Source organism: Ursus maritimus, unplaced genomic scaffold (assembly GCF_017311325.1).
Source record: "Ursus maritimus isolate PB19 unplaced genomic scaffold, ASM1731132v1 scaffold_9, whole genome shotgun sequence".
NCBI classification, from domain to species: Eukaryota; Metazoa; Chordata; class Mammalia; order Carnivora; family Ursidae; genus Ursus; species Ursus maritimus.
Window position 1 is genome coordinate 39,849,825 of NW_024427107.1, and position 27,040 is coordinate 39,876,864.

General features: G+C 44.2%; 1 protein-coding gene across 1 annotated transcript in view; it reads right to left on the bottom strand.

Moving 5' to 3' along the window:
• Positions 1–27,040, bottom strand: part of CDH17 (cadherin 17) — a 77,339-nt gene that overhangs the window by 5,087 nt on the left and 45,212 nt on the right. The window contains exons 10-15 of the mRNA XM_008689144.2: positions 25,813–26,028; positions 21,969–22,045; positions 19,849–20,040; positions 10,914–11,158; positions 7,978–8,108; positions 3,498–3,737 (exon numbers count right to left, since the gene is read on the bottom strand). Of these exons, the coding sequence (XP_008687366.1) occupies positions 3,498–3,737; positions 7,978–8,108; positions 10,914–11,158; positions 19,849–20,040; positions 21,969–22,045; positions 25,813–26,028 (1,101 nt within the window). The remainder of the gene's footprint in view (positions 1–3,497; positions 3,738–7,977; positions 8,109–10,913; positions 11,159–19,848; positions 20,041–21,968; positions 22,046–25,812; positions 26,029–27,040) is intronic.

Sequence of the window (27,040 nt, forward strand, 5' to 3'; positions counted from 1 at the left end):
ACTCTAGCCGGATTGATCAGGAAAAAAAAGTGACAATTTTCTAATATCAGAATGAAGTGATGATATCACTTCATATTCTATAAATATTAAGAGAATAATAAAAGAATATGGCAAATAACTTTGTGCCAATAAATTAGACAAATCAAATGAAATAGACAAATTATTTTAAAAATATAAACTAATAATTTCAACCAACAAGAAATCTATAACTTAAATAGCCCTGTATCTACTAAAGAAATCGAATTTTTAATTAAAACTTCCTATAAAGATGGCTCTGGATCCAGATGGCTTTACTGGCGAATTCTACCAAACTTTAAGAGAAAAATAAAAAACAATTTTACATAAACTCTTCCAGATAATTGAAGAAGTAGAATAGTTCCTAACTCATTCTATGAGGCCAGCATTACTCTGATACCAAAACCAGACAAAGACATTACAAGGAAAGAAAAAACATAGACCAATATTCCTCAAGAATACAGATAGAGAAATCCTTAAAATTTTAGCAAATCATATCTAACAAAATATAAAAGTGCTAATATTTCACCACCAACTAGGCTTTATATCAGTAAGGGATTGGTTTAAGATCCAAAAGTTGATTGATATAATTCACCAGTCAACAGAACAACAACAAAAATATCAACCACACAATCATCTCAATAGATGCAAAAGAGAATAAGAGAATATGTATATAAGAATTTTAGCATCCATTCCCAGTTTAAAGAAAGAAAGAAAACCCTCTCTGCAGGTTAGCAATAGGAGAAAAATTCTTCAATCTGATAAAGGGCATGGACAAAAAAGCTACAGCAAACTTCTTAAGTAATGGTCAAAGACTGAATGCTTTTTCCCCATATCAGGTACAAACCAGGGTATTTCTACTTTTACAACTTTCATTCAACATTCTACTGATAGTTTCAGCCAGTAATGAAACAAGATAAAGAAATAAAAGGTATCCAGTTTGTAAAGGAGATTAAAATGTTACTATTTGGGGGCGCCTGGGTGGCACAGCAGTTAAGCGTTAAGCGTCTGCCTTCGGCTCAGGGCGTGATCCCGGCCTTATGGGATCGAGCCCCACATCAGGCTCCTCCGCTATGAGCCTGCTTCTTCCTCTCCCACTCCCCCTGCTTGTGTTCCCTCTCTCGCTGGCTGTCTCTGTCTCTGTCAAATGAATAAATAAATAAAATCTTTAAAAAAAAAAAAGTTACTATTTGCAGACAACAGGATTGCCCATGTAGAAAACCTATGGAGTCGTAAGAAAGGAAGAGAGAGCACTGCAAAATGAGTTCAGCAGTGTCATAGGATATAAGATTAATACACAAAAATCATCAATTATATTCCCATATCCTGGAATTTCTTAAAAATTAAATTTTTCAATACCATTTAAGACAGCATCAAAACTATGAGATGCTTAGGGGAAATTTTGCAAGAAATATACACTGAAAATTAAAACTTTGCTCAGAGGAATTAAGGAAGACCTAAACAAATAGAGATATATATCATGTTCATGGGTTAGAGGATTCAGTTTTGTTAAGATGTCAATTCTCCCCCAAATTCAGCTACAGAGTCACATGATCCCCAATCACAATCACCATAGGCTTTTTTGGTAGAAATGACAAGCTAAATTCTAAAGTTTATATGGAATGCACCTAGAATAGATGAAAAAAATTCTGAAAAAGAACACTGTTGGAAAAGTTACACTACCTGATTTCGAGTTTTATTATAGTGTAACAGTCATCAAAACAGTGTAGTATTGGTATAAAGGTAGGCAAAGAGATCAGTGAAACAGAAAAGTCCAGAAATGGATCCATATACATGTAGTCACTTGATCTTTGACAAAGCTGCCAAGACAATTCAATGTGAAAAGGATATTATCAGAAAAATTAAATAGTCCTATTAAATACAATGAACCTTGACCTTAACCACATACCACATACAAAAATTAACTTGAGGGGCACCTGGGTGGCTCAGCTGGTCAAGTGTCTGACTCTTGATTTCGGCTCAGGTCATGATCTCAGGGGTCTTGAGATCCAGCCCCATGGCAGGTTCCACGCTCAAAGGGGAGTCTGCTTGAGATTCTCTCTCTCTCTCCCTCTGCCCCCTGAGTTTTCGCTCTCTCTCTCTCTCAAACTAATAAATGAATAAATCTTTTTTAAAACATTAACTTGAAATGGACCATGGAGCTAAATGTAAAAGCTGACACTGTAAAACCTTTAGGGGAAAAAATTAGAAAATTTTAGTAACCTTGGGTATGGCAAAAATTTCTTAAATACTACAGCAAAAAAGTCACAAATTACATAAAATTCAAAAGTCAATAAATCAGATACCATAAAAAAATTTAAATTTGTTCTTCAAAAGACACTGTTACAAAATGAAAACACAAGCCATGTCCTGTGAGGAAGTATCTATTAACATATTATCTGACAAAGAATTTGTACCTCGACTATAGAAAGAATGCGAGAAGTCAACAATGGAAACCAAACAGCCAAATTTTTCAAATGGGCACAAAATTTGACCAGGCACTTCACCAGTGAAGATACATGGGTGGCAAATAAACACCTGGAGAGATGCTCAACACCATTAGCCTTTAGGGAAACATAAATTAAAACCACAATGCTACCACACCCCCACTAGAACGGCTAAAATCAAAGAGACCAAGCATAGCAAGTGTTGGAGAGAACATCGAGCAGCTAGACTTCTCGTGCGCCCGGGGGAATGGAAAATGTTACAAACTGGAAAAACAATTTGCCGTTTTCTTAAAAATTTAACCATGCAGCTACCGTATGGCCCAACCATTCCACTGCTAGGGATTCAGCCAAGAAAAATGAAAGCATATGCTCTTACAAAATTCTTGTTCCCAAATGCTTATCGCAGTGTCACTTGATGCTAGGTGAAAATAGCCAGACAAAAAAGAGTACATACTGTATTACTGCATTTAGATAAAATTCTTGAAAATGCAAACTGATCTACAGTGACAAGAAGCAGATCAGTGGTTCCCTGGGGATGGGGGGTGGAGGGGGGATGGAAAAGGGGATTTGCAACTGGAGCATGAAAAATCTTGGGGGGTGGTGAAAGTGTTCTTATCCTTATTGTGCTGAGGGTTTCAATGGTATCTACATTTATCAATTTTTAGAAAATTGTATGCTTTAAATATGTGCTGTTAATTGGATGACAATTGTATTTCAATGAAGCTGTTTTTAAGAACCGTTATGAAATCTGCTTCTCAGCTGCCATTGGAAATTGTGCCAGTGTTGTTCAAATTGTCCAATTATCCAACTGTCCGATGGACACTAAGGGGGATGCTGTGTGGTCATCTTTCCTCCCTCCAAAGCCCAAGGCTTTCTTCCCTCTGAAGAGCTCCTCTCTAGTTCTCAGAGCATGGACTTCCTACCTGCAGCATGGAAGAAAGCTCTGTGGTCAGTGGCTGCAAGCACACCGAGGCAAATAAAAACGAATTGTAATCATTGATCAGTGTGCTGTTCGATGTACTTTTGACAACTCACCATTGATCCTGGAAACTTCCCAGGTGTTTTGTAACATATCACTACCAAGGGAAAAATCAAACTGTGGACCCCGAAATGACTGCTGGTCATCATCAGTGGCCTCGAAAATGACAGTTCCGGTTGCTTGGAGGGGGTGACACAGAAACAAGCCTGAGTCGTCCTTGGCTAGCCGAGGGGGGTTGTCGTTCACATCCGAGAGGGTCAGGTGGAAATAGGCTGTGGAGCTCAGGGAGGAGCCACCTAAGGAAGTGAGGGATTGAAACATGGTATCAGCTCTCTCATTTTCCTCTTAATGGGAAAAAGATATTTCCTTTTCTTAAAACACACACAGACACACACACACACACACACACACACACACAGTTCAAGCACTTGGGTATACTGAGGTAGTAGAAAGATAACAAGCTTTTAGAATCAGACCTGGTTTCATTTCCTAATTAAAAAGTCTCACTGATAATAATAATAACTAAGATTAATATGCTAATATTTTTTTATTTAAATTCAAGTTAGTTAACATATAGTGTAGTAGTGGTTTTAGGAATAGAATTTAGGGGCGTCTGGGTGGCTCGGTCGTTAAGCGTCTGCCTTTGGCTCAGGGCGTGATCCCGGCGTTCTGGGATCGAGCCCCACATCAGGCTCCTCGGTTGGGAGCCTGCTTCTTCCTCTCCCACTCCCCCTGCTTGTGTTCCCTCTCTCACTGGCTGTCTCTCTGTCTGTCAAATAAATAAATAAAATCTTTAAAAAAAAAAAGAATAGAATTTAGTGCTTCATCGTTTATACATAACACCCAGTGCTCATCACAAGTGCCCTCCTTAATGCCGATAAGCCATTTAGCCCATCCCACCCACCTCTCCTCCAGCAATCCTCAGTTTGTTTCCTATAGTTAAGAGTCACTTATGGTTTGCCTCCCTCTCTGCTTTTATCTTATTTTGTTTTTCCTTCCAGTCCCCTATATTCATCTGTTTTGTTTCTTAAATTCCACGTATGAGTGAAATCATATGGTATTTGTCTTTGACTAACTTATTTTGCTTAGCATAATACCCTCTAGCTCCATCCACGTCGTTACAAATGGCAAGGTTTCATTCCTTTTGATGGCCAAGTAATATTCCATTGTGTATATCTACCACATCTTTATCCATTCATCTGTCGATGGACATCTGGGCTCTTTCCATAATTTGGCTATTGTGGACATTGCTGCTATAAACATTGGGGTGCATGTGTCCCTTTGAATCGGCACTTGTGTATCCTTTGGATAAATACCCAGTAGTGCAATGGCTGGCTTGTAGGGAAGTTCTATTTTTAACTGTTTAAGGAACCTCCATACTGTTTTCCATAGTGGCTGCACCAGTTTGCATCCCCACCAACAGTGTAAAAAGGCTCCCCTTTCTCAGCATCCTCATCAATACCTGTTGTTTTCTGAGTTGTTCATTTTAGCTGTTCTGACAGGTGTGAGGTGGTACCTCCCTGTAGTTTTGATTTGCATTTCCCTGATGATGAGTGATGTTGAGCGTCTTTTCCTGGGTCTGCTAGTCATTTGTATGTCTTCTTTGGGAGAATGTCTATTCATGTCTTCTGCCCATTTCTTAACTGGATTATTTATTTTTGGGGTGCATGTGTCCCTTTGAATCGGCACTTGTGTATCCTTTGGATAAATACCTAGCTGTGCCATTGCAATTGATTTTGATGAGTTCTTTATGGATTCTGGATACTAGCTCTTTATTCCATATGTCATTTGCAAATATTTCTGCCCATTCCATAGGTTGCCTTTCAGTTTTGTTGATTGTTTCCTTCAATATGCAGAAGCTTTTTATCTTAATGAAGTCCCAATAGTTCATTTTTGCTTTTGTTTCCCTTGCTTTGGAGACGAGTCTAGTAAGAAGTTGCTGCAGGCGAGGTCACAGAGGTTGCTGCCTGTGTTCTCTAGGATTTTGATGGATTCCTGTCTCACATTTAGGTCTGTCATCCATCTTGAATTTATATTTGTGGGAAAGTGGTCCAGTTTCATTTTTCTGCCTGTGGCTCTCCAGTTTTCCCAGCAGCATTTGTTGAAGAGACTGTCTTTTTTTCCATTGGATATTCTTTCCTGCTTTGTCAAAGATTAGTTGACCATAGAGTGGAGGGTCCATTTCTGGATTCTCTATTCTGTTCCATTGACCTGTGTGTCTGTTTTTGTGCCAGTACCATATTGTCTTGATGATTACAGCTTTGTAATAGAACTTGAAGTCTGGAATCATGATGTCTCCAGTTTTGTTGGTTTTTTTTCAGGATTTTTTTGGCTACTTGGGGTCTTTTGTGGTTCCATACAAATTTTAGGATTGTTTGTTCTAGCTCTGTGAAAAATGCGGTGTTATTTTGATCAGGATTGCATTGAATGTGCAGATTGCTTTGGGTATACATTACTTCAAAACAACTCCGATGTGCATTTACTGATGACAAGACTGAGGTTCAGAGGAGTTATGTGACTTGCCCAAGGTCACACAGCAATAGAGAGCTTTCCACCCCACGAAGTCTGACTCTAGAGCCCACAATTTCTTCTCAACACTGACCCAGGTACGTTTGTTAAGTTTTCTATACCTCATTTCTTCAGCTGTAAAATATGTGACTTTGTGAGGATCCCACAGGTTGTGTTTGTTGAAAATACTAAAGGGCTGCCTGAATGTTATTTACTATGGTGTAGTGGTGAAAGATTTAGACTCTGTAGCCTTAACAGTTGGTAGCTGTGTGATGGTGAGCAAGTTACTTCTCAGTGCCTTGACTTCCTCATCCATAAAATATGGTCAATAATAGCACCTTACCCATGGTGTTGCATGAGGATTGAGTTATTACACAAAGTGCTTAAAACCAGGGCCGCCAGTGCAATGTAAACACTGACTCTTCTCATTCTCCCTGACATCAGTCACAGATACTGGTTCCAAGATTCTGACCCCATCTTGCTTTAATTCCAGTGAACCTTGTCCTTTTGCTTTGCTTTTCAACTGTCTTCCATGGCCCTGACCACACTTAACCAAAGGAGGAAAAGCCACTGTGCCCTTGAAGTCATTTCCTCTATCTGCATCGTTTCAAAGCCAACAAAGGGAACAGGGTTTTGAATCCTGGTTTTGATTCATGGAACTTCTAAAATGTGAGAGGTCTCTAGGACACATCCAAAGTGAAATGTTGATCCCCACAGTATGTTGTAGCGGAATGTGCGGCATAAAGGCTCAGCCAGAAACTTCCTACTGATTAATCGGGAGCTTTTAAATCAAGAGTTCAATGTATACAACGTGATAGTGGAATGTGCTTCTCTGGAAATAAAGGAGAGAGCGAGTCCCCGACCCGTCTCAGCAAGGCGTGTCTGCTTGCACACAACTCTTCCAAATTTGGCACAGACATCGGCATTTCTACCCTCATTGGCTTAACTTGACTGTGGCACTTTTGTTTTTATTAATGCTTTCACATGCAGGGACCATTTTTATGATTCCCATCCACTGGAATGTTCCCCATTCTACCTCCCAATCCTGGTGGGCCTCACATTTGGAAGTTTATTTTTTCGGTCTAAAACTGTATTTATTTAGTCCTAATTTGTTCCATTCTCATTTTTTGGTAAACTAGGCAGATATATTTGCTATTTAATTAGAGGCCTCAACCAGCATAAGATCAACAGAATTTCTACGCTAAGTTGGAAAATTCCATTTAAATGCAAAGAAACCTAATGTTTTCATCACCAGCCTTATCACTGGTATGCATACTATTCCTATGGGTGTATATTGCAATTTTTCAAGTTCCCTGGAACTCCACACTCAAAGTCAGAGGGAAATATATAGCACCACGACCGGATTAAATGGGATGCAAAGATTATACAGGATGATTCAAACATCCTTGGCTTGTCTACGTAGTAAGTCTTTCCTTTCAAAAGCTCACCCGATTTCAGCAAAACAGAGATACCCAGGGCCACCCAAACCTAGTGAATCAGAATCTCCAGAGATGAACTCCTTCTATCTTCTCGAACAAGCTCCCAGGTGATTCTGGCACATATGGAAGTTGAGAACACGGCATAAAACATATTCTGTTTCAGTACAGATCAGATTGAGCCGGTGCAATTTAAGGCTGAAGGAGACAGTCACAGCTAGGTCAGCAGGGCAGCGGTTTGGCCCTGCTCTCGGGAGAAACCCACAAGCGCTCTGGAGGAAGGGGTGTAGTTCAGCAGGGACACAGGAAGCTTCCCTGGAGCTGCAGCCCCCGCAGGGAACGCGAGTGCACAGCAGCAGCACCCCGGAGCCTGGCCAGCCTGCAGGTGCACCCCTGCCTGAGAGGCGCCGGTGGACCCCACCTTGCACCAAGCCAGGGAAGGTGTGAGCACTTCCCTCCACTTCGGTCCCTTTGTCATCCTTCCACTAGAAGATATTCTGACAATGGGACCTGGTGACGTTTCCCGCCCACCTCACCCTCCCCCCATGTCTACTGATGGAGCCCGTAACCACCTGTTGCTTTTCTTTCTCACCTACTTCGGTGGCGACCACTTGCACCCGATACACACTCTCGGCTTCCCTGTCCAGCGGAGCCACAGTAGAGATCTCGCCAGTGACGGGGTTAATTTTAAGCCAGCCTCTCCTGTTGTCGCCCAGGGAATAACTTCATAAGGTGAAAAGAGCGAAAGAAAACCCACATTACTGTGTGTGAAGGGGAGAAGACAGTTAAGACCATTATGCTGTTCTATCAGCCTTGTCCCTGGCATATCGCTTACAGCGTATTTAAAGGATCGTTATTTTATATTATTAATGCTTTCCCGGCATACCGTCCATCTTCCAAAGGAGGATTTGCGCATCCTTACAGAGTCGTGGCTATATTTATTTTATTAGAAAAGGTATAGTCACAAACTCCAGAGGAGAAATCAAAGGATACCAATGAAAACAACGTGGAAGCATCTTTTAAAACTGATGAGCAAATCCCCCCCTCTAAGAAAACTCGAACACCCAGAGGTGGAGATGCTCGGTGAGCAGGTGGCTACTCAGAAGCTGCTGGAGACACGGCAAATTGTTCATTCTACAAACATCTATGGAGTGCTTGGCAAATATCGGGCAGAAGAGCAAGAGCAGAGATTACCAAAAAAAAAGGGGGGAGTGGAGGAGACAGACACAGAAACAGATAGTTCCAATAAAATGTGGCAAATACAACGAGAGGGGCTCTGCGGTGTCCCCGAGAAGCCTTTCTGAAGCAGGAGATGTCAACTAGGGCAAGAAAACGGATGCTTCAGGCAGGAGCAATTGCGTGAGCCAATGCAGAGAGGCCTAGGAACAGCCTGGTTGGGGGGGGGGGAGTCGAGCATTCCAGCCGTGTTGGGGTACAAATGGGAAGCAGTGGTTGGCAAAAGATGAAGCCAGGGAGGTGGAAAGAGCCAGATCATTGGAAGCAATGGGCAGCGACAGAATGCTGTTAAGCAGGAAGGCGATCTAGTCATATTTGTGTTTTCAGTGGAACTCATCAGCAGGTGTGTGAGAGTTGAATCTGAGATAAGACTAGAACCACTGGAAAACCAATTAGTGCAGCCCCTTGGGAAGGGACACAACATCGCCATAAGGATGTCCATGTCTTCAGACCACAGAATACCACCTCCGGAATTGTCCCCAAATAAAAAACAATTTAAGTTAGGAAAGAATCATATTCATACATAGATTCAAAATATTTTATACAATAAAAAAATACTGGAAACAACCTACGTGTCCAGAAGCAAGAGAATGATTAAAAAGTCAGGATGTGTTCTTTCATCAAATTAGTGTTTTTTTCCTAATATTAGTATGCTCTATATGCCAAGCGCTGTTAGGCTGTGTGTGCGGGTGATGAAGAAATCCTATGTACTTGGGATCTCATTCTGAGTAAGATGGGAACTCTTTGGAGGGTTTTCAGAAGAGTCCTATGATCTGATATACTTTAAGGACCACTGGATGCTGATGGATTACGAGTTTGCAGAGCCGCGAGAATAAGAAAGAACTCAGGCCGAAAACCTGGGAGTCATCCTTAATTCTTAATTGACTTACTACTAGTATCAGAACTATTGACTGATTATTCCTCATTCTTGAAACACTCTTTTCATTTGTCTTCTTACAGGACACTCCCCTTCTCTGTCTTCTTCCTCATCTTCCTGATTTCAATTTAATAATATTTACAGTATACCTTTTCCTTGATCCAAGAACTTTTCTTAAATGTTTTTGTTTTCCCCACTCATACACTCAAATTTGTATTCACTTGTCTTTGACTAATGATTTTTATAACATTCTCATGAAGAACGCAGAAGCATTTGTTAAACAATAAATGGTTGTAAATTATCAGCATTTTGTGCCCCATTATACTCTGTGACTCTGACGTATACAGTAATACCTACATTAAACCACACAGTTCTTTCCCTCTTACCTTTGTCTTTATGGGACATAGAGAGTAAACAGTAGGTGGGAACTTCACTCCCTGACAAGGAAAAAGGTCTTAGAGGTGATTCCAAGTACCTAAATCAAGCTCACTGGGAGGCGTGACTCCTGTCAAATGTTTTGAGAAATTTAAGGAATTGTCATTTATAACCACATGCAATGGTTTAAGCCAATGGTTTAAGCTGAAGTATTTGTTATGCCACAGATAGTAGTGCTAATGTGATAAAACAGAAGCAAAAGATCCGGGCTCAAATTCTATGTGCTTATTAACTATACAATCTTAAAGAGGTTATAGATATTGATACATACACAAACATATATCTTGGGCAAATCATCGCACAAGTTTAAGACAAATCTGCATAGGTCCTATTGCACTGGGAAAAACGTGATTGAGATTGTTAAGATGGAAAGATCTGCACGTTTTGTTTAATCACCTCAGCCTGAGCACTAGCCTCTCCAGGAGTGGGCTCTGGAATGAGTCTTGTCACCCCAGACCTGTTGTCTGGAGAACCAAGGAACATAGGCACTCTACATCCAGAAGATTCCCTTCACCCTATCAGGTGGGTGAGACTGTCCAGTTGGGCTTTTGCTTCATTCCCCTTGTCTAGAAAGAACTTCCTTCCACTCTAGGAGTTGGGCTGGAACTCTGCCCCAAACCCTGGCTCCCGCGGCGGGTACAGACACAGAGCCTGGCTTTGGGGAGCCGAGTCCCTGGACCCCATCTCCTGAGCTCACCAGCTCTCAGCTGGGATTTGTGGTGAGTGGGCTGGGATGGAAGCTGACACATTTCCCCCTTGCCTGAGCCTGATTTCTCGCGGAGGCCCCCAGGGTACTGATGACCGTTGGAACCAAGGTCAGGTTCACCCTGTGCCCTGGGATACAGCTTCAGATCACTGGCTGCTTTCTTAGGGGAGCGCTCTGGAGTCAGACCTGCTTCTCTATCCCTCCCAGTCCTCCCTCCTCCCCACTGGCCATGGCCCCAGCACAGCGAGGACCGCCCGGCACTGCTCTCCTCTACCTGACATCCAGATTTTCCGGATCCCTGGCAGTCACATTGCCCACTTTAGTGCCCACAGCCACATCTTCACCGACGTTTGCTTGGTATATGCGCTGGGAAAATTCGGGTACTTCATTCACATCTGTCACAATGAGCTTGAACGTGGCAGAAGAGCTGCTGTTGTAATTTACACCATACACCAAAGGCTCAGGATTTTCTGCTTGGAACACAATATCGTGAATGGCTGCTGTTTCAAAATCAAGAGGCTGTTTAGGGAAAAAAAAAAAAAGAGGAAAAATTAACTTGGCGGATGATTAGCCTCCTTGACAGGTTTATTCCCAACAGTCCTTTAAAAACTTTCGAACAGGGGCGCCTGGGTGGCTCGGTCAGTTAAGCATCCAACTCTTGATTTCAGCTCAGGTCATGATCTCAGGGGTGTGGGATCGAGCCCCACTCTGGGTGTGGAGCCTGCTTAAGATTCTCTCTCTCCCTCTCCCTCTGCCCCTCTCCCTCCCCTCCCTCTTTGTAAATAAATAAATAAATAAATACTTTTTTATAGAGCAGCAGTCCCCAATTTGGTGGCAGCAAAAACCCACTTCTCGGGATGATAAGAGCCTAAGTCTTTGCTGAAGGACTCATTAGAGCTTTTAATACGCTATATGCATTATGACTCTCCTAGAAGAGGAAATCAACACAGCATCCCTTAAATTTGTGTAACCCTGGATCCTTCATTCATTCAGCAGAAACTTACTAATTCTCTCAAGAAAATTCTCAGAAGACAGCTGGGGAAATGCTTATATAGAGACGTCCACGTTGTATAGAGAATGATTTCCCAGGGACCTCAGGATCCAAACCCCAAAATAAAGAACTTACCCACATAAAGGGTAGGAGAGGTTAGCAGAGAAAATTGAAAGATGGAGGATCTGCTCTCGTGACAGACCGTGCTGGACAGAGCCAGGAATCAAGAATCAAGAAACCAACTTGAATGTAATATGAGGAAGATTCTAACAGGGCTACCCAGGATAGAAGGAGAGGGGGGTGGGGGAATGGGATAGACCGGTGATGGGTAGTAAGGAGGGCACGTATTGCATGGTGCACTGGGTGTTATATGCAACTAATGAATCATCGAACTTTACATCGGAAACCGGGGACGTACTGTATGGTGACTAACATAATGTAATAAAAAATCATTAAAAAAAAAAAAAAGGAGTGGCTTCAAAACACAGTAAATGCCCAACTCTGATAGCTTTCAAGAACAGGCTTAAACAACATGTGACAGGCCAGCATAGAAAGGACTTCCATAGCATTTCAGCAACTGGTTGCATGTGACTTTTAAGCTCTCTCTCAAGGCATTAAGTCCATGATTCTATGAAGGGAAGAGAATCCTAGTCCGAAAGGCCTGCTGAAGAGGAACAGCCCCTGAAGTTGGGCTTCTAATCTGGGATTAAAAGGCTTCTGGGGGGCGCCTGGGTGGCACAGCAGTTAAGCATCTGCCCTCGGCTCGGGGCATGATCCCGGAGTTCTGGTATGGAGCCCCACGTCAGGCTCTTCCGCTGGGAGCCTGCTTCTTCCTCTCCCACTCCCCCTGCTTGTGTTCCCTCTCTCACTGGCTGTCTCTATCTCTGTCAAATAAATAAATAAATAAATAAATAAATCTTAAAAAAAAAAGGCTTCTGGGAATCTGTGAAGCCCTAGAAACCAAAATCTAAATATTTATATTATGCACAGATGTGATTTTTTCCTAGGGAGAGTATACAGTCACAGTCTCAGTGGTACCCGGGACCTCAAAAACAAAGGAACCAAAGTGAAGCCCAAAAAGCACATTATAGATTAGGGACACTACACTCTTTGACTCACTCTCCCAGGCCCGTAAGAGCCAGGACCACTTGGTGGGCTATCAGTCTTTTAACTTTAGTTTATATCAGTTTCTCATTGGTTGAACAGAAAAGATAATATCCATTCAAGAAGAGAAAAGCTCATGATTGCATTAGCTTGGCCTGCCCTTCCCTAACATCTGAAGAAGTTCTCCACCTCAGGCCATAGTTGGCTCAATGCTGTCCTCTCTACACCCAATCCCCATCTGCTAGCCCCAAATGGACAAGCTCCATGTCCTCTAAAATCTCAGTACCTAACTCAGGACTCTAATTGCTTGGTTATCTATTTTAGATCCTTACTGAGCATAAGCTCTCTGTGTTATACTCATCTTGGCTTCTCCTCTCTTCCTTGGCACATAGTTTCCATCACGTATCAGTCAAGAAACAGGACAGAAAGGGACTCGTTCTTCTTGGGCCCTTGAGGGCTCCAGTGGAAAAGAGATTCTGGAGAAAATTCCCACTCTCCAGAAACCCCTCTCCTCCACACACACACAACATCACAACCCATTGCTAGTTCAATAGAAAGTACGATAGAAATGTTGTTCATATGGAAGAGAAAGAATTATGTATGAAGACTCAAGGCCATTTGAAATGGAAAACAAGAAGCAACAGACAGGATATACTATAAAGGATATAAAATTTTGTAAGCCAGACGAGATGTAAAAAAGAGGTTGTTCACAGAGATAAGCACCCACTGTCTGCAGGTCATGGCCCCATGATGACCTTTTGATCACCACCAAGTGGTCAGATAGGTCTCCCTACCTGGGGGCGGAATGCAAGCTGGGGCTTCTGACCCCCAGACACCCACTCTTCATCCCAGGGGATGAAGGCAGGAGCATTAAACCTAGAAAGCCTGGTATTTGGGACAGAAAGGCAGCAGCCCCCAGAGCAAGCCCGCACTGTGGACAAAGGATGCGCTCTCTGCTCCTTGCTGGTGTAGCCCAGCCCAAGCTCAGGCAGGCAGCTCCACTCTCTGTGCACTCAGCCAGAGGAGGCGCATCCCAGCCTCACACCAAACAGATCCTCGGTGGCTTCCCTGGCTTTCCCAGCCCATCACTGCGGCCCCCAGAGGTGGAGGATAAAGAAACGAGACATTATGTCTGCAAATGGGAAGCAGCCTGTGTTATCGAGATAGAATGCGTGAGGCTGAGAGTAGAAATCGATGACAGAGAAGACTGTGCGCCCCGCAAAGGAGCTGGAACTTCATCCTTGAGAGCAGAGGGAGGCATGAGACACAAGACTGACGAGGTCAGAGTTGCATTTTAGGAAAATAACTCTGGAAGCGGCCATGTGAGGGTACCCACCCCCGACAGGGAGACTCGTTAGGAGAGGGAGTCAGGGCTCCTTAAATGCACACCGAGTGGAAGAACAAATGAGAAAGGAGCAGCCTGCCATTGATCACAGTGCTTAACTTTCACACCAGGAAAAACACTGAGCCGGGTCTTCCAGGGAAAAAATCAGAAATGAAAGACGCTAAATTAGCAAATGATCATCCGCAGAACTTAGTCAAGGACAGGCCTTGTCAAACCCTGTGTATCTTCGTTCATAACGTGGATGTGCCTGCAAAGCCAAGTCAAGAGACCTGGCGTGGCCTCTTGGGATGGTCGCGGGTCCTGTCTGAAGAGACGTAGTCATCAAATAAGCTGAAAAAACATGCTCGGGCCACAATTCCTCATCACGCAGCTGCTGGAAAGGTCAAACTCAGTGATTTGGATTCAACCTGGAGTCAGAGACAGAAGAGCTGAGGGAGAGGAGTGGAGACTGGGGACACATAACGCTGTCACCCATGATCGGCGACAAGAAAAAAGGGTGTGTGTTACTTTTCCACGTGACACTTGACCTAGTTAAAAATAGGTCCAGGCCTGAGAATTCAAAAAGACCAGCTGTGATAGAGAAGGGACAACATTTGCATTTAAAGAAATTAAAGCTGAAACAAAACCCCGAATTTCAGGAAGGGGATTGCAGGGGAATTATTGATAAGCCAGGCAGGACTCAGAGGCATAGATCTGCAGCTCCTGATGCCCACTTGGCCCCAAGACCACCATGAGTACCGCACTCCGCCGCACGGCCGGCCGGAGCTTTGGGCGGCGGTAAATACTGAGCTTGTCTCAGCCTCAGCATCACGTTGGTGTGGGAAATAATAGAAAATATATGTATTGTTCTCTGCCCCTGGTTCCTGACACGGAGCCCCTAAATCCCTTGGAATTTCCCGGGTGAGAGGAGTACCTTTTGTTCTCATGAAGCCATTCTTGATGGGCTCCTGGGTTGCTTCAGCACGGAGGCTGCTCACCAGAAAGATCAAGCGCTTCTGGCCCCACCCCAGCCTCTCAGGAAAGAGAGACAAAGCTAGAGATTGAGTTCATGATCAACCCTGTCTATATGGTGAAGCCTCCATAAAAATCCCACAAGTTCAGAGAGCTCCCAGGTTGGTGAACATATCCCATGTTCTGGGAAAGTGGGGCACCTCAACTCAAAGGGGCAAAAGCTCCTGCCCTGGGGACACTTCCAGACCTTGCCCTACGGATCTTTCCATCTGGCTGTCCCCCTATGTCCTTTATCATATCCATGATACAATAAACTAGTCAATGTGCGTGTTTCTCTGAGTTCCGTGAGCGGTTTTAGCAAGTAGTGGGGCCTAAGGAGGGAGTCACAGAGCCAGCCTATAGCCAGTTGTTCCAAAGTACACGTGACAACCTGTGATTTGCAATTGGCTTCCGAAGAAGGGGCAGTCTTGTGGGACTGAGCCCTTCACCTGTGGAGTCCGCACGATCTCCAGGTAGGTAGTGCCAGAATTTAGTTAAATCGTAGGCCTTCAGGCTGGTGGCAAAGGATTGTTTGGTGTGGAAAACGCACACATGTAGTGGCAGAAGTGAAGTCCGGTGGTAGTAGGAGAGCGAAGGAGAAAAACAGGGGGTTTCTCCTCTTCTCCGAGCGCATATTAAAATGACTGATCTGCGGGCCCTCCCCTGGAGAGGCTGAGTCAGCAGTCCCTGGTTCACACCACTGGACCCTTGGGTTGGGCAGGTTTGGCCCCTTCAGCAAGAGGGGAAAGCATATCAGCTCACAGACAGAATCCTGGCTTCCACCCTAGCTCGAATTAATCAGAATTAAAATAATGCTGGACATCTATCAAGTTTACTGTGTGCCAGGTACTGTGCTAAAAGCTATGTATGTATTTTCATGTTTAATCTTCCAACATCCTTATCAAGAAGGTGTCACTATTTTACCTATTTTTACAGATGAGAGAACTAAGGCTTTGAGAGCTGACCCCATGTGGTCAAGATCACAGGGCTAGTAGGTGCCAACACCAGGCCTCAACAGAAACCATTTTTCTAAAGGAGCCAGAGGCCTGGGGTCAAGTTCCCAGCCCTACCATTGCTGGGGGACCTGAACCCCATCTGTACAGTGGAGCTTAGTTCTGCCTTGGCTGGAGTCAGGGTGGGACCCTAAAGAGGAGGGATGCAGACGTGCTCCACGAAGTGGAGCTGCCTGCCGTGGGCAATATGGCTTCCTCAGCGAATTCTGCCTGCGATTAGCACCTTTATAATTCAGGTGAACATTGCTGATAGAAAGGTGACTAAGAAACCTAGTTTCTGGATACAACACCAAAAGCACAGGCTGTAAAAGCAAAAATACACCAGCGGGACCACATCGAACTGAAAAGCTTCTGCAGAGCAAGGGAAATGAGCAGCAGCATGAGAAGGCAAGCAACAGAATGGGAGAAATTATTTTACAAACCATTTATCTGATGAGAGGTGATTTGCATCAGATAAGAGGTGATATGCACTGCAATTCACTAGTATAAAAAACCAAAATAACCTGATTTTTGCCTAGAAATAACTAGGCAAAGGACTTAAAAGACGTTTCTCCAAATAAGACACACACCTAGCCAACAGGTATATTAAAGATGTTCAGCATCACTACTCATCAAGGAAATGCCAATCAAAACCACACCTGTTAGGATGGCCATGATCGCATTTAAGAAAAGAAACAAGTGCTGGCAAGGACGTGGAGAAATTGGAATCTTCCTGCACTGTTGGTGGGAATGTGAAATGGTACAGCTGCTGTGGAAAACAGCCTGGAGGTTCCTCAAAAACTGCAAACTAGAACAACAGTATCATCCAGCAATCCGAACCTGGATACTTACCTCAAAGAACCGAAAACAGAATATTGGCACTCCCATGATCACGCAGCCTTATTCCCAACAGCCAAGAGGCGGACACAACCAAAAGGCCAGCTGACAAATGAATGCACAGGGAAAATGTGGCGTATACACACAGTTACACAGCCTTTTAAAAGGGAAGAAAATCCTGCCATGTGCTACAGCATGGAAGAAACTTGAGGACATTAAGCTAAGTGAAATAAGCCAGCCACAGGACGAATGTTTGATTTCACTTCTTTGAGCTACCTGGAAAAGTCAGACTTACAGGAATGAAAAGCAGAATGCTGATCACAGGAGCTGGAGGGTGGGGGGAAGGGGGAGCTGCTGTTCAAGGAACGTAGAGTTTCATTCATGCAAGCGGGAAGAGATCTAGAACGCTCTACAACAGTGTGCATCTAGGGAAGGTACACTACAAAGGTAAGAGGATAAATTTCATGTGATGTGGTTTTTTCCAAAACTAGTTTTAAACATTAAAAAATGATGAACATGATGGTTCAAAAGCAATGGTAGTCCCCTAGCAGCTTAATGGGCAGGGAATTAGAAGCCTAAGTCATACACAGGTAACCACATTATAGAGTCTAATTTATTTAAAACATGAAAAACAGTATAAATACATGCACCTGTCACAGTGAATACAGACATCCTAAGGGCAGCTGGTTAACATCTGGTGTATCCTAACCAAGAATCCACACCTTAGGGTCAGTTGCTGCTTAGCGTCGAAGAGACCTGAATCAGAGGTACACACTCCGGAGACAGCTCCTGCAGGCCTCGAGCTCCAACCCGCTCAAGCAGTGCTAGAAGGTTTGATAATTGGCAGTGATCTTACAAAGAGAGGAAGGTGGCGATGTTCGTGGTATCCAAGACATGTGGTTTGGCTTAAAATATACTATCATATCTCAGTCATCACATGAACGAGAGTGGGAGCGTCTGGCCAGTCCAGCAGCCTATACCCTTCAGAGTTCTAGAATCCCAGTTCAGTTCTGTTTCTGTCTAAGATCCCCTTTCTTTGGACAGTCAAACAATCCTCTCACTAGAATACTGTTATCCCAGTGCCCGAAGGACAGAGAGCTAGGACTTCCCAGGCCTAAAGCACAAGTTGGATGACGGTTTTTGTGCCTGTCTGCTAATAACTGTATATAGGACAGAATTCAATTATTTATTCAACCAACAAATATTTATCAAACTCTACTCTATGCCAGGCAGCATTCCAGACACTAGGAATACAAGCACAAAGCAATAAGGACACGACAAGGATTTTGGTCAGGGGCCCGCTCAATTGTAACATGCCTCCTCGTGTCAAAGTTGTGTGGAAGGCTACTCACAGCTCGCACCCACCACTAATCATTCGGGGTCACCAACATCTCCCTACAGGTGCCCATTAGCCACAAATGGTCAAATTAACTTAAGTTGGCTCACAGCAAGCCACCACGAGAAAGTGTTGACATGTGGGAATCATTCATACTGAGATGGGCAGCTCTCTACCTTCTCTTAGATGGCTAGAGAGCTCTGGTCCTGGGAGAAACTGGGAGCTATCTGCCCCCTCCTGCTAGGAAGGGATCCCCCGTGCTGCCTGGACCACCCACTGCCAGCTCTGAAAACGACCCTTTCCTTTATCTGATCCTTCTGCAATTCTTCTTCTCCACGTAGACAGCCATGAACAGGGCAGGGAGAGTCATCCCCGCTCCTTTTCCAAATGCAGACTGACACAGGATGCTAATGGTTTCAGTTGGTCCTCACGCAAACCTCACTGCTGGAGCCCCGTGAGGCCCTTTGTTGGAGGTGAAGTGTATGGTAAAACTAGGATCAGAATCCCGACACTCTGCTCCCGGGCTCGCTTTGGCACTAGCACTTTTCTCCCCATGCTTCTATTCATTTTCTGTGAAATTATTCTACTTTGTCTTCCTCTTCAGCTTTCCTTGATTCTGGTCCAAAACTTTCCTCCTGAGCCTTTTTTGCAGCCTCTAGTACACACACTATAAACCTTCAACAGCCAGCCATGCTTACAGACTCACTATTGCTGTAACTCTGACCCCTTATAATTTCAAATATATCAGATGGCATTGAGTAATGCTTCCTATTGAGTCATCTGGTAAACCATTTACATGCTCTGAAGCATCGATGAGGCAGCCACGGAGAAAAAGGTCAAGATTTAGGCGTACAGTGGGGGGTGGGAGTGGGTTGAGGGAGGGATAGAAAGATCCTGCACAAAGAAGCAGGTACTATAGTAATCATGACTTTGGCTCTAGATGTCTTAGTCCTTACAGAAGATAAGATAAAGTAGAGCCAATGAACTTAGCAATATCATAAAAGATGAAAGCAGGGGGTTGGCAGGAAGGATAGGATGAAAGGATAAACTTGTCTATTAAAACTTGAAAGGAGATCTACCAATTTCCAGTCATTGTTAAAGAAGAATCTATGGTTGACACATTAGAATAGAGGGTCTACAGCCTTAAGGGTCCGCAGGGCTCATCCAGTCTAATACCCCACATTTGCAAAAGGAAAGGTAAAGCCCTGAGCAAAACCTACCCACTCCCAAGACTTAACAAATAAACATATAGAACACCAAGCTGAATTTGAACTTCATGTAAACAACAAACAGTTCTTTTAGTAGAAGTATGTCCCAAATATTGCATGGGACACACTTATTCTAAAAAATTGTTTATCCTATATTTTATATATCTTATATGGCAAACCCACCTCCCTCCACAAAAGTCACTTGCTCAGTTAGCAACAGACCCAGAACTAGAATCTTGGCCTTCTGTCTTTCAGGAGGTCGAGAATGAATGAGTGCTCTAGGAGTCCCTCACCACAGAGGTCACTGCGAGGTCACTGCTAATCCACTGCTCTGCTTACCGATCTTGCACCATCATAAGAAACTTCATTTATAAAAAGAAAAAAATCCATTAAAGGGGCTCTTTACCTTTTTAATTATGACATATCCAGCATTGGTTTGGGGATCTGTGTCAACCCCCAGTCGTCCATCACTGTCTCCCTGTGTAATACGATACAGGATTTTAGAACTCCCCGTGAAGGGCTCATCACCATCGGTGGCCTGGATGGTTAAGATGGTGGACCCCACGACTGTGTCTTCAGTAACGGTCAGGTTTCCATACTAAGAAAAAAACAGGGAAGGAAATGAGAATGTCCATTGTCATCAAGCATAATTGCCAAAGGGCAAATTTGTCTCTTTGGATTCACCGCGAACACAAGTCATAGTCTGGATCAATACTCACCAAGCGTGCTTTCCTAGTGAGAACTACGTAGCGTTGATTTTGACATCAGTCATCCTCATAGACTGATATCCATTGCACCCAGAACCATGTCTCGGGGAGCTACTGGGAGGGTTCTAAAACAGATCCCCCTTCTCACGTCCAATGTGTTTATTAACTGCAATTATGATACTAGCGATGATAGAAACAAAGAGCTACTGTGCATCGAGAGCCTAAATTGTGGCAGGCACTTTACATATATTATTTTAGTTAATCTGTAATCCATCAAGGAAGGGAGGTAAGAGGCTGAACTTTGGAGTCAAACAGCCTGGGGCTGAATCCTCAGCCTGCCACTTAGTAGCCGGGTGACCTGAAGGAAGTCCCGTCATTTCCTCAAGTCTCAGTTTCATCGTCTGTCTAACGGAAATGATAGCAATGCAACCTACCTCGGGTTTGCTGTGCGGATTGAGAGAGATTAAGCACTTGCCCCCTCATGCCTGGCGCCTGATAAGGATTCAGGAAAGATAAGCAAAAAAGCACCCTATCGAGTAGCTACAGCGTCATCTCCATTTGGCAGAAAAGCAAAGGATTGGAGAGGTAAAGCCCACCCAGGCGCTCACAGCTAGGAAGTCCTAGAATTGGGACTTAGGCCCCTGCTCGTCCAACTCCAAAGCCTGTGTTCTTGCTCACTGTCCAGGACCGTCTCCCACCCCTCCACTGAAAATCCCCCACATCGTCTCTGTCGGTATCATGATCTTAAAGACGGTAACAGGCAGGGTCCCCAGGAGGCCCGGGGCAAGGACAGATGCCCACTCGCTCTCTCCAGGGCTCAGTTTGCATTTCCAACTCCCAAAGCAGGGTGTTCTTATCCTCAACATAAAACCACCATGTGGATGGAACACAAGAAAACCACAACCAAGGAAGGGCTCGTGGAGACTGAGAAGGAATGGGCTCTTTATCTCATGCCTGCGGGGCCCCAGCACCTGCTACCCCTTATGTTCAGTCACACCTCTTGCTGCCTCAAGTCCTCTCATAAATCAATTCCCTTCCTTTGTCACAGCCTTGTCCCTACTTTGATTTACGATCGTCATCACCACAGGGCTCTGGGCTGTCCCATAAGTAACTTCAAACATGACAGTCACAGTCTAGTCAAACGCGCTTCTCTCTGCTCCAGGATAAATACAGACCTCCCTTTTAGGGGAAGCAGTGGTAAAGCCACCCCCAAATTTAAAGCCCACATCAAAGTCAATGAACATTTATCTTGATGTTTTCTCAACTGATCTTTTTTCTCCTGCTCTTTCTGCCCAATTTTCCTAATTCTTGCAAATGTCTTAAGCACATTCTTCTTTGGCTTAACCGAGAGGTCCATTTTTCCTCTCCTTTCCCTTACCCAGTTATTGCAAAAGGAATTTAAATCACCAATATTCCAGATATTAGGTTTTTGACTAAAAATGCTTTTTTTTGAGACCTAGTGGTAATCCATTCACTGTCACAAAATATATAAGGATGAAATGCAAATAGCCATTCAACTCCTTTCAATTTGAGAAAGATTGCCACTGCAGCTTTTAAGCAAACCCTTGGAAGAAATAAGCCATTGGTAGAAGTTTATAAACAGATGTTCCCAGATACTCTTAACAGTGGATGCTGTTGTTCCCTGAAGATTTCCACTGCAGATGGGGTCTGGGTTTGTTACCAGTGTACTGACTATAAAGCTACCTTTAAAGTCTGGAATTCTTCCTAACTATTCATTGTGTCTTTATCCCAGAAGTAAGGGTCAAGTAATATGAACAAAGTAAAGAAAAAACAACAGATGAAAATGAAAACTACTCACATCTGATTTTTCAAAGATGGGGATCTGGTCATTGATATCAATAACATGGATCTGCACATGACAGAGGGTTTTGAAATCTGAAAATCAAAGTCATATCACAAAAATTTTCATTTAACATCATGCATTAAAACCAGAAATCTGCAAGAAACACATTGGCAAGGGAAGTGACAGTCACGACCACAATTCTGCTACTGACATGCAGTGTTTGTGGGGACAGGATTCTCTGCTCCCCACCTGCACCCACAAGCAGGTCAACAAAAGGAGGCTGGAGAAAGCTCTGAGAGAAGCTTCCCTGGGCGTCCCGCTGTCCTCCAACCGCCCCTTCCCAGGGAAGGCATGTTCCTCATCAAGACTGGGTTTGGTTTGGTTTTTTCCCCGTGAAGCAACCTCTCTTTTCTATCTAGTGAAACTTCTGCAGCCTTCAAAACCTAGTGCAAAACTATCTTTCCAGAAAGCCTTCCCTGAGTTGCTCAGCCGGCTGTCTTTCCTTCTTTGAAGACTTCCAGCACTTGCCATCCTGCATCTTCTCTGTCCTCTATGGTGGGAAGCTCGGGTGCCTGCTCCTTCAAATGAGGGAAGAAGCGGTACAGTTAGCCCCTCTCAAGAGGCCTAGCTACCCAGACTATGGGAGGCAAGAGGGGGTCAGAAGTAGCTCGTGGTATTGCATGGTGCACCGGGTGTTATACGCAACTAATGAATCATCGAACTTTGCATCAGAAACCAGGGATGTACTGTATGGTGACTAACATAATAAAAAAATATTAAAAAAAAAAAGAATTAGCTCGTGGAGCCCTGGGAAAATGACACAGGCTTTGAGGAGTGGGTTTGACAATTCAAAGATCTAGTCTGAGAGAGCATGCTCAACCTAGGTCCAAGATGAGCGCAGAATACAGATGGGGATGGGGTGCCCAGGGAAATATCCAGAATGAGAAACAACATGACAGGTTCCTTGTTGGGGTTGCCAAGGCCCTGAGCCATGATGTACTGTGTTGTATAACAGCTAAGACTCAGGGCTCGGGAGTTCCACTGCTGAATTCTGACTCTGCCCCTTATCAGATGTGTGAGAGTTTATCAGATGTGTGTCACTAGAGGTCTCTGCACCTCAGTTAGTTAATATATAAAATGTAGATAACAACAGAACTGGGGTTCTTGTCATAATACAAATTGTCAGCACTCTCTGAGTACCAGGCACTGTACTATGCTTTACCAGCATTACTCATTTCGCCGTCATGTGAATTTCATGACGTAGGTACTAAGATCATCCTCATTTAGTTCATGAATGAGGAAGCCACAGGATAGAGAAGTTAGGTAACCAGATCGAGGTCACACAACTAACGAGTGGTCAAGCCGGACTTCAAATCCATGTGCTCCCTTTGCCCTCTCTGTCCGCTCTTCACCCTTCACCCTGCTCCATGTCCCGGCAGACTGACCTCAGGAACTGCATCCGGGCTCCTTGGCTGCTGCCAACGGCAACACTGACAGGAGATGGGAGGAGGGGCAGGAGGAGAGAGGTCTGGGGTAGTTCCCCCCAGCTGCCTCTTCTGTAGGCAAAAGCAGAGGGCGCGTTCCTTCGGGGAATACTCCCTTCGATCACCCGTTCACACCTCAGCGGAGGGCAGGCTGTCCATTGCCCTTCATACCTCCAGTCGGTTCCCTTAACCTCGCCCACAACCTTTACAAATCAACCCTTATTTAAACTCTTCTTGAGGATTCCCTCTGAGAAGCTGATTTCTGCTGGGATCCTGATGGATACACTCAAGCGGTGTAACTCCAGAGATGGTGTTCAATGCACCAGCCTTGAGGCCAGGCTTGTGATCTAATAACATTGAATTATAATAATGGATGTTAATTAAAGCTGGGGTCAGTCCCCAGAACATTAGAGGACAACAAAAATGGCTAACAATGGGGGGGGGGGCGGGTTCCCAGGACCTGAACTCACTGGCTCCCTGCTCTGCACAAACTCACTTGGGCCAGTAGTGGCCTCCTGGGTAATGAGCCCTCTCTGATCTTCCGTAAAACTACGCTAATTAAGCCTCGTCTCTAGGCTCTAGCGGAACACAACTGAATGTTTAATTCCGTCTACACACATGCATGTATATTTATGTATAAATCTATTTTATGATCTGGTCCCTATTTTCTATAGATGTACTCACGAACATGGACAATTTGTAATCTGATTCCCCCTTATACTCTTACAGCCTCCCATTACTTCAGGTCTCCATGCATTTGCAGATGGAATTTCTTCTCCTCCATAAATCCTGCACTATTCTGTAACTTGTCATATCCATCCATCAAAACTCAGCTCAATGACACCTCTTTCAGAAAGCCTGATCTGCTCTCTCCCTTCCCCGAGTCACTCATTTCCTTCGTGGGCTACCTTGTACATGTTGCTTGTAATTTATTTATTCAGTGCCTATCTCCTCTATCATGAATGCTCCTTGAGGACAGACCCTGGGTCTTATTCACCTGCATATCTTCAATACCCCGAGTAGGGTCTCATGCAAGGTGAGTGCTCAGCAACTGTGTGTTAAGAGAATGGATGGCTAAGGGTGTGAAACTGTTAACTCATCACACCCAGGGATGATTTACTATACTCACTTCCGTTGTACCTCTTAACATAATTCTAGACATATATTAGACCCTTGCTATTGACCAAATTACTAACTCCCCAAAAGTCTATATTGGGGGCCTGTTAAGCCCTAATTTTCTTCAATATGTCAATATCTGTACAGAGAAGGAAATGCGAGGAATGGTGTGAAATGATGTTCTTTTCTTCTCCATACCTATATAATCTGTGACTCCTCGCACAATGATTATGAACTATTTGGTCATCTGAGATTGCATGCTCGTTAACTCAAAGAAAGATTCTTAACCCAGGAATGTGTGTGTCCCTAAAATCAATCTGGCTCTGAATACATGTGTTCTTGTGTGTCTGTGCACAATTGTCCAAAAATGTATACATTTGTTAGAGAACGCACAGTTTTCATCAGATCTTCAAAGGGCCTATGTGACCCAACAAAAATTAAGAACCACTTGCTCTGAAATTGTATAGGAGTCAGAAACAATGTTTCCTGATGTCTCATGGCCAGCTGAGAGCTGACAGAAGACAGAACTTGCCCAAAGACGCATTTCTCCCCCACTTTCATACAATAGAGTCCTTAGAGTCCAAAAGGGAGAATCGGAAAATACAATTAATACTCAGGTTCATGATCACAGCGGCCATGAGAATGGGCCTTGCCGACCTCCAACAACTGGGAACTTAACTGACGATGGCCCCGCCGCTTTGCTCTGAAATCCAGCAGCACGATTGCACAGAGGTCTTACTTCCCATGGGCTGCCCCCAGCCAGTGACAGGCCAAGAGCAAGGCAGGCAGGCCAAGACAGGCATGTTCTAGGAGATCACAGACTCCTTCAATGGACAACTTTGGACTTCCCAGGGACCTTGGCCAACTTTTTTTCGACCCTTAGTGGTCTGTGGTGCTCCCACCAGCCTTCCTTCACTCAGGGTTAGGCTTGTCCTGTGGTCTGATGGCTCCCCCAGCCTTCTCCGGACACCCCACCACTTTTTTCTCATGGCCTTTCCCCTAATAAAATCCTTATACATTTAATCCCCTCCGGCATCTGCTTCTCAGAGGACTGGAACCAATACAATAATGCTGCCTGAGCCGTAGCCCCAGCCTCTACCATGTTGGACCAAGCGCCTCTGTGCTCCATGTGCATCTTACGAAGGAACAGGAGCTCTCGATGGCCCCTGTGATACCCCCCAGGCATCAGCACAGCCTAACAAAGCGCAACGAGAAGGAAAACAGCTATTTTCACTTCTGAGAGCGGATGTGATACTAACCCTTGTCAGCCACCTCCACTGTTAGGTTGTACTGTGGCGTGTCTTGCTTCTTCAAGGACTGCTCAGCTAACTGGAACACTCCTGAGTAGGTCTGGACCAGGAAGAGTCCTTCCTTGGGCAATGCGGGGACTTGATCCACAATTCTGTACACTAAAACACTGTTGGCAGTGTTTTCTTCATCCTTGTCATGGGCAATAAGAGTCCCAATATTGCTCCCTGTGGAGAAAGCATAAAAGGAATCCATCCATTACAGATTCTATGTAATCTACTGTATTCAAAATGGTTTCCCTGGATAAGCACGCTCCTAGAAGGGGGTGCAGATCACTGGAGCAGCAGGCTGAAGTTCTTACGTTTATTTGGGTTTTCTAACTCTTTCCATAATGTAGAGTGCTGAGCAGTGTATTATTAGTCTGATAGGGCCAGCATAACAACGCACCACAGATTGGGTAGACCTAACAACAGAAATTTATTTTCTCACAGATTTGAAGGCTAAAGGCCTAAGCTCAAGGTGTTGGCAGGGCTAGTTTCTTCTGAGACTTCTCTCCTTGGCTTGTAGGTGGCTGTCTTCATGTGTCTTCACATGGGCATTCCTCTATATGTGTCCGAGTCCAGATTTTCTCTTCTTAGAAGGACACTAGTCATATTGGATTAAGGCCCGCACTAATGACGGTATTTTAACTCAACTATCTCTTTATAGACCCCAGCTCTAAGTAATAGTCCCCCTTTGAGGTACTGAGGGTTAGGATTTCACCATATGCATTTTAGGAGGGACACAATTCATCCCATAACAAATAGTGTCCTACAAAACTTCATGTCCTCCTGGAACCTCAACTGTGACCTTATTTGGAAATACAGTTTCTGCAGATGTCATTAGTTAAGGATCTTGAGATGAAATCATCTTGGATTTAGGGTAGGCCTAAGTCTAGTGATTGGTGTTCTTATTAGTAGAGATGACACAAGTCACACACAGAGGAGGTGGCCACGTGAAGGAGGAGGCAGAGACCAGAGTTACACCATAAGCACCGAGCAATGCCAGGAGCCACCAGAAGCTAGAAGAGGCTGGGAAGAATTCTCTGCTAGCTGGCATCTTGATTTTAGCTGTCTAGCCCAGAACTGTGAGAGAATACGTTTCCATTGTTTGAAGCGAAGTGTGGTAATTTGGCACAGCCATCCTTGGACACCGACAGACAAGACAAATGGTATTAACTAGACAAGGAAAAGCCAACTG